General features: G+C 30.1%; 1 protein-coding gene across 2 annotated transcripts; it reads left to right on the forward strand.

Moving 5' to 3' along the window:
* The first annotated feature begins 1,605 nt into the window (after positions 1–1,605).
* On the forward strand, positions 1,606–6,737 carry LOC110701956 (probable tyrosine-protein phosphatase At1g05000). Of its 2 annotated transcripts, XM_021879576.1 has the most exons (6): positions 1,606–2,318; positions 2,576–2,669; positions 4,029–4,178; positions 5,748–5,805; positions 5,939–5,982; positions 6,108–6,737. In XM_021879576.1, exons 1-6 carry the CDS (start codon positions 2,005–2,007, stop codon positions 6,291–6,293), a joined length of 846 nt encoding a protein of 281 aa, XP_021735268.1. In that variant the 5' UTR covers positions 1,606–2,004; the 3' UTR covers positions 6,294–6,737. The 2 variants fall into 2 exon arrangements, with proteins under 2 accessions (XP_021735268.1, XP_021735269.1); XM_021879577.1 differs by lacking the exon at positions 4,029–4,178 and having other exon boundaries at positions 1,618–2,318.
* Positions 6,738–8,938: the final 2,201 nt, after the last annotated feature.

Genomic DNA, 8,938 nt, shown 5'->3' on the forward strand with positions numbered 1-8,938 from the left:
GGTTAGAAGTGGATTAGGGTGATGCTTGCCTCCAATTAATTAGGTAATTAGACAATGACGACAAATAAGCACCATGCCTCACGCTATCTTTCATTCATTTTCATTTTTCCACACTTGCTAAGCTAGTTTTTATTATGACAAAATCTCATGCAGCAAATTTATCTTTTGTTTTTCTAGAAGGCATGCTCCATAGTGGTTATTTACTTATTTTGATGATTTTTCAAGAGTTGGAAAAAAAATCAAATAGATTCTTAAATACAATAGTGGTTATGTTCATTTTTCAAAAATATTCTTCAAAAATCATGATTTTCTTTTACTTGTTCAACTTTTAATTTAGCAAGTAAATGATAAACCGAGTTGTCAAAGAAATTAAATGATCCATTATTCCTTTGTTCATATTTGAAATGGATAAATATGTGAATGTAAATGACATTTAATTGATCTATTGATCTTTAGTTTGCAATGTTGATTGAGAATAACTTCATAATTAAAAGATTACAACCCTAGGGGCCGAAGGTTGTCCGAGATGGGGATGTATAATAAAGATCGATGTTATTATTGAAATTAAAATATTAATTTTGTGAAGTGAGCACAACCTTGCTTTAACTTTGTTGTCTTTACATTAAACATAATGTTTATTTAAGCTCTAGTTTAGGTCTTTCTAATCTATTGGAATTTTTGGATTGGAATGATTGACGCTTATATTTATTTGACTAAAATTTAACTGTATTTTACGCAATACATAAGAAAAATCTTAAGAATTTCCAAAATTTCGTTGATGTTCCATAAAATATTGGAGTACTAGTTTTCAGTAAATAAATATGATTCCCAAGATCCATTGACAAGTTGAAATCAAATGAAAGATCTAAATCAATTAAGGCTCTGTTCACTTCAACTCATTTTTAATCGCTGAACTGGATTTTTTTTTTTTTTTTACTAATATATATATATTTTTTCTTTAATACTTATTTTTACTAAATTAGGCCTTGTTCTCTTCACCTTAATTTTGCTGAACTAAAATTATTTTTACTGAACTGAAATTATTTTTGCTGAACTTAAATTATTTTTACTGAACTGAAATTAATTTTACTGTTATTTTTACTAATTTTCTATTATAATTCTTCTTTAATAAAACTGAATTTTGCTGAACTGAAATTATTTTTACTGAACTGAAATTATTTTTACTGAACTGAAATTAATTTTACTGAACTGAACTTATTTTTATGAGACCAATCCAACAAGATCTCACATGCCTATACTTTGCTTAACGTATAAATCATATTATATGGTCAAACAAGAGTGTTGAATAGTGCAAAAAGTCCATTGTTGCAATATTAATAGAACAGAGGAAGTATTTTTTTTAAGGTGAAGAGAACAGGGCCTTAGGGTGTGTTTTATTTGCCTGATTTATCACAACTTATTTGAATTTAACTTAACTTATTTGAACTTATCAGTACTCCTGAACTTATTTTTCTTAAACTGAACTTATGTTTTATTAAACTGAACTTATCTTAACTTATCCAGCTCAACTTAATTAGTGACAATAAGATGACTAAAAGTCCTAAAACACACCATTGCTAAACAAAACTTATTTTTAATGAAGTGAACTTATTTTGTTAAGAGAATTGAACCAGATCTAAGCTAATCCTTTTTTTTTTTTAAAACCACCATAAATTGACTCCTAGTATGAGTAGTACAGTAATTATTTTTGCGGTTAAAACTCAAAAAATTCGTTTATACTTGCATTATTATTCCTCCCATTTGATTGTCCTCTCTTTTCTACATTGCCGTCTCTCTGTTTTCAAATCCCTTTTTTTTTTCTCTCTCTAAAAACAAAAACACTTTCTCTCTCCTCCTTTTCCAGCCAACTCTATATAAACCCCTTCATTGACGCCAAACTCATTTCACACCGCGCATTTTCAAACCCCTTCTTTCTTTTCTTCCAACAATCAACACTTTAAAAAACAAAAAACAAAAAACAAAAAAATCCTTTCAAAAAAAAAAATGAAGGTTGAAAGATCATCATCTTCACCCAAGTGTGGTGATTGTGGTAATTGCAAAACCATCTTCGTCGTCGATTCCGACAACAACAACAACAACAACAACAACAACAAGCAGGAATATAATAAGCACCTTTATAATGCTACTAATGTTGGTATTTTAGATGATGTTAATCATGATTATTATGATCATCTTAAAGATCACTTCTTCGTTCCGCCATTGAATTTTTCCTTTGTTGACAATGGCGTCTTTCGGTCCGGCTTCCCCGAACCTCCCAATTTCCCTTTCCTTCAATCTTTAGGTCTTCGTTCTATTATGTAAGTTTTGCTTTACACTCTCTCTGTTTATTTCGGTTAATTTAACCATCAGTTCGAGTTTTTGATTGAGTTGGTACTTTAACAATTCGTCTGTTAGTTTCTTTTGAATGTTCTGATTTAAAGTGTCTAGTCAAACTTTTGACTATTATTCCGTATTATTAGCTTAGTGAATAATATTGACATTGTTCTTGCTACAATTTGATCTTAGAAATAAAATATGGTCTAATTATGATTTGTGTTGATTAAATTGGTCCTAGATATTTGTGCCCGGAACCATATCCTGAGACGAATTTGGAGTTTATCAAGAATAATGGAATCAAGTTATACCAATTTGGAATTGAAGGACACAAGGTAACAACTTGTTTTTGCATCTCTATATTTAATTACCTATGGTCGAATTAATAAGTAGAGTTTAGATGTACGCAATCTTACCTGGCTATTGTTGACATTCTTAAATTTGAGTTGTCAATTTGAATTTCTGAAATGATTTATTTAGATTAGATAAGATTCGATTCAAATCACAACAGTTTACCGACGACCTTTGATATTCGAGTTTAGACATTATTTCGTTTGTTTGTCGAGAAGAATTATCCATACACGGTATCCAGCACACAAATTCGACACACTATGTGCCACCTGTCATCTTCTAATTGGTTATAATCTTCTAGAATCACAGTCATAAACCGGTCATTTAAACTGTACTTTGATTATCATAATCAAAAGATTTATACTATCTTTGTTAAAATAGTATGTTTAAAGGAAGCTAACTAAGATGGTCATAATTTATTTTTTATTTTTATGATGTAATTAAAAATGGTCCTTATATTTATATGTAAAGAGGAATATATTGGTCTATTTGTCGATTGCTGCGACAACTAAAAATTATAATCAAAGAAGGATTTTTTTAAAAAAGAGCGATGAAAAAGGAGGATCTTTAAAAATAGAAAATGGAATATGCCTTCAGGGTGTTTATGTATGTATGTACTAGCAAGTGTACATTTTTTGAAAATTTATGTGTTTTAGTAACGTTTTCTAGTCTTGTCACATGCTATCATAGAATGAGCATGGAATATTTCTGTCCTATTGAAATCATCTGCTCTATGATTGGTTCTTTATTTGCCTCCTTTGTAGATTTTTTTTTTTAATTTTTAATTTTTAATTTGAATTTCCCTTTTAGCCAGTTGCCATTGTAGATTTGTAGTACATGCTTGAATAGATGTTTTTATGCACGATCAATTCTACTCTTAAAGTGTCTCAAGTTGAAAAGGTAGAACTTACATGTTGTTACTTGTTAATTTGTTATTGTTCATGCTACTTTTATCACTTACGCAATATCTTCTTGGTTGTGCTGTTATGATTGATAGGGTGAATTAGTTGTGATTATCTTTAGAGAGAAGTTTTAATGAATTTAACACAGCAGTTGTTATAAGATTTTGAATTGGCTGCGCTATTTCAATTCACTTGAATTTAAAAGTTATCGAGACGTGTATGAACTTACTTTTAAAGGATTTGAAAATTATTTTTAGCCTTTCTAATAATTAATTTGATTAAAACCTTTTTATTTCTAAGGCGAAAAGAACAAAGCCATAAATAACAGTCCACTCGCATCAATTTGGTGACATCATGTCCATGGAATTATATAATACTAGGTACTTGGTCTATGTAGATCTCATTTTAGTTTGTCATATGTGTATTTATTTCCATGTGCAGATGTCAACTAAAAATAGGGAAAATGAAGTTGAATGCTTTAGTGAATCCAACAACTCAAAGAATATGCTGATTCAATTGGTTGTTTTGAGTTTAGCCCTTGAGTGTAATGCGGCTTCACAGCCCATGGTGACTAATCAATCTCTAATCATGGTTAGCCCCTAGATTATAATTAATTAGCTTCAATTCGTCACTTAAATAATCTCTACACTTTAAACTACGAGTATATTTATAAATTAAATATGAAAAGGTTTACATGATTTATACCCTTGTACTTTTACAAAATTCACGTGATACCCTTTACATGTAACTAACATCCAGTCGTCCACTTCTAAACTTTTATAATAAGCACATAGTATGGGAAATATTATATTGTTGGGTTCTATTGAATATGTTAATATGGTAGAAGAGCTCCAATTTTTTTTAATTTTTTTTAAGAAAAAATGTTAAGGCATTAAGGGTCTTGTTAATATGATAACTTGTCCCGTTCAATGATGATGATTTTGTCACTTAAAATGATAAATTGTTAGCTTGCTAGCTACCGTGTTCGTGTTGGTAATTACAATCAATTTATAGCTTCTAGAGTCTTCTAAAATGGCATGCAATAGGAGTTTGGATTGTGTGTTTAATTATTTTTATTTATATAGCCTTAAGCCCTTAATGTTTTTCATGTGGTTCAAATTGATAATTTGCGTTTAACATATAATGACCTAGAAAGAACTAAAATAAACATTTAATGAAAGTAATTGGCAAGAATTATTTTGGATAGGTTCTACGTATTAAAAGCTTAAAACCATTCCATTTGCGAACTAAATGCATGTGATGAGAAGACAAAAAAAAAAAAAAAAAAAAAAAAAAAAGGTAAAACTCCCCTTATAATCTATTATTAGCAAACTCGAACTTAGAACCTCAAAGTCGCACCCAAAAATAGACAACTTTAATCTAATGATAAGAGAAATGATGTTTAAGAAGTTTCTAATTTACCTAAACAATGGTCCCCTAAATTTGATTGATGCATGTTTTGCTGGTGTCAACTAAACTGAATAATTCAATACTTACCTCATCAATGACGAGTTAAAGTGTATATAACAAACATAGGATGGCTTCTTTTTTTCTTTTTGTGGTGGCCGATTTAATTTATTTTTATTGCTTGAATTTTATTTAACTATGATTTTGTGGGTTCATGTTAACTGGAATCTGATCAAGCCACCACTTTATTTCCTACCTCTTTAATTCCTTTTCCAATCACTTGAAAGTTACAAATTAAATCTTTTGTACTATTTCTTCCTTGTGTTTTATATATCACTCAGTCAGCTGTAAAGGATTAATTTAAAGAAAAGAAAATGACATTTGTACAAGTAGTACTCATATAACTTTTCTTACTACTTCAATTCATTCCGCCAAACTTACATGTTACGTTATATACCTGTTAAAATTTAACTATTGATCATTTAATGGATGGACTTTCAATTTCATATAGAGTTGTTTAAGTGTGTAATTGTAGTTATTAGAGATTTTGATTTTGACCGATATTTGAAATAGTTGTTAATATTGATTACTTGTATGAGTCGTACCTCTATTGCTTGGATTAGTACTATACGTGCAACCCGTTTGTTTTAGTTCATTTATAGCTTGTTATTGATTGAAATAAAATTATTTATAGCGTGTTTATAGATTGAAATAAATTTTTTGGTATTGAATTGGAAATTTAATTTCTTGTAGGAACCGTTTGTGAACATCCCAGATGCTGCAATACGTGAAGCTCTAAAAGTTCTCCTAGGTATATATGACTTATAAATAATTTCATCATGCCTAAATTTTTAATCCTAATTTCAAACTTTCCTAGTTTTTTTTTTTTTTTTTTTTTCTTTCTAGTTCAATCTTAACTTGTTTGGGTGTTTTTTGTAATGCAGATGTAAGGAATCATCCAGTTTTGATACACTGCAAAAGAGGAAAGGTATTGCATCTTATAGCATCTATCATATGTGCTTTCGAATTCATTCGAAATATTATTGTCATCAAGATCAATATAAACTAATGGTGGTTGTGTTTTGATCTGTTTCGTTTTGGTCAATTGATCAGCACCGAACAGGCTGCCTGGTGGGATGTCTAAGAAAACTACAGAAGTGGTGCCTGTCATCCATTTTCGACGAATATCAACGTTTTGCAGCAGCAAAAGCTAGAGTCTCAGATCAAAGATTTATAGAGTTGTTTGACACATCTAACTTCAAGCATCTTCCCATTTCCTTTTCTAATTCGAAAAGGTAACTAATTAACCAAGCAAGTCATGGTACATACATACTACTGCCTTAGAATAATTTGGAGAAGGTATGAGTATGTGTTCCTTAAGCACATTTCTGCTACAAAAAAGGCTTATTATTCGATTTTTCGATGATACACTCGATCAATGCGGAAAAATAAAAAGGCATCGTTCATTAGGCTCAAATAGCTACAATAGCCAATATACGTCTCCTCTTTTAGTCCATTTTAGTTTACCTACCATGTGTTATTTTTCTCAAAATGTAGTTAGATTTTACGTGTTGTTTGAAATTTACGTACTTATTTAGCTTAGCTTAGTACTTCATGTAACACTTCTAAGTGATGAAAGACAGTGAAAGCGTTAGGATGACAGATTGACAACTCGTCAATCTTCTCCATATTTATCTAGTTGTTTCTACCAATGATTATTATCATGAAAAAGAACTCGAAAAATAATTGTATTATTCATATAACGTAACTAACCACCCCTATCTATTTGGCAAGTTGAATGTAGCAAAAATGTTGTACTCCTTAGGAAATTGAATGCTTTTTGAATGTACTTGCAAGGAGCTGTCATTGTAAGAAATCTCATCCAAGTGTAGTTATTGTGTAAACCCGAGTATGAAGGTTACGAAAATCATTGTCTTCCTCGATTTTTAGTCGATTATTCGAAGATCTCTACCCTTTCAATAGGGTAATTGCAACTGTGTAATGCTTATTGCTTTAATTTCTATGATATATGAGAATATGACATATATTGATCTTTAATCCTTGAGGTGTTATTTGTGTCTTCCAGAACTTAGTTTTGTTGGTTTTCATTTGCTTTTATAGATGTTGATTTGGACTTGATGGAATGATGGTTAATAATGTTCGTGGATTAGATAATGAGACTGCTGTTTTTTTTTTAGATGTTTGAAATGCTCATTATTAGGGAAAAAAGGGTTCTCTTCAAAATTGTTTGCATTCAGTTACCTTACGAAGTAACGAACTTGCCCTAATCTCTTACTGTTTGTTTATCGTGAAGTATTTTCGTAAATAAATCAATAACTTTATTCGATCACCGACAACGGTGAACTCCTCATTATTAAAAGAATTTGTTGGTTTATTTACGAAAAATGTCTCACTTAGGAAAGAATGAATATTAAAGTGAGTGTTTCGACAATCATCAGCCCAGTCTGTTATGAACCTTGGGCTATTATACCACTTATTGGACCTTGCTCATATAAGTTGGGCCGCTCGTTCACTTGAACTCTCTTTTCATTTTTTCCATAGCTTTCACATTTACTTATTCTATTTATCACTAGCCTATACTTCATACTCTCTCCGTTTCAAATTGGATTAAATATTTTGACTCTTAAATTTTGGAACTATATATAAACTTTGCTTTAACTAGCATTTATTTTCATAGATTTTTGAAAAAATAAAATAAAATCACATTAGATTTGGTTGGATTCATTTTTAATGTATACTTAATTTAAATTTAAATTTAAATATTTTATACTTTCTACGTTTTTTTAATATTGCACCACTTACCTTTTAAGTAAGTTTCACATTTATTGCACCATATCCATTTTAGAAAAAGAAATTTATGTGTTCACACTATAAATACCTAATATACCCTTGCTTTTCAACCCTTTTATTTTGTGCATACAATCACATGGGCAACTTGGTATTTCTACCTTTCTCTCTCATCCTTTTTTCCACTATCAAAAAATTTATGCCAAACCCTTATGGTGCAATAATAAAAGAACGGAGGAAGTACAATAGTTATAATCAAACATATTTTAGATTGAATTTTTCCTTTGTCAAACATGATAAAAAAAATAAAAAAATTGTCATCTAATTTGAACCGAAAGAAGTATAAGTTTTCATACTTTCTTATCCACCGATTATGCCTTATATGCTTGCTAAGCTCTTTATGAATGAAGTCAGAATATTACGGTCGGGTAGAAGCTCTCACTTTTTGCCCATTGGCCTTAGAGGAGGTGTAGACTACAGTGAGTGAGTAGCCCCACTAGGAGGTCAGATATGAGACTATCTCTCCATATGTATTGCAATTACTTTCTCTATATATATATTGCTAAGGGTTCGTTTGGCATCACTGTGGTTTTCTGTTTTTTGGTTTTTTGTTTTATAAAATCATATGATATATATGATGTAATGAATAAAAAATTAGTCAAATTTATTAAAATTATGATAATTTTGAAAACTGACAACCAAAAAGTGGAAACACCTTTTTCTTGTTTCCTGTTTTTGGTTTTTAGTTTTCAAAAAAACAGAAAACTGAAAACAAAAAACAATGCCAAACAAGCCCTAATTTAATAAGTTTTGATTCAAAAAGTTTGACCAATTGTTTATACTAACGCGATTAGACCCAAGAATTTACAACATATACTACCCCTAATTTTCCATCAAATCTAAGCTAGTTTTCCTCCCATTTCAAATGTGTCATCCTCAAGTATGTATTTGTATATGAAAATAGATTCATTATGAATTAAATCTAGAGATTATAAAGTTAATTTTACAACAAAATTCAATATGAATTAAAGCTAGGGACTATAAAGTTAATTTTACAACAAACATATACTTTTGCCCACCCATACCTGGTGGATGAGATTCGAACTCGTGACCTTTGTGTCACGCTGTCTGAGGAG

Source organism: Chenopodium quinoa, unplaced genomic scaffold (genome assembly GCF_001683475.1).
Source record: "Chenopodium quinoa cultivar QQ74 unplaced genomic scaffold, ASM168347v1, whole genome shotgun sequence".
Taxonomy (NCBI): Eukaryota; Viridiplantae; Streptophyta; class Magnoliopsida; order Caryophyllales; family Amaranthaceae; genus Chenopodium; species Chenopodium quinoa.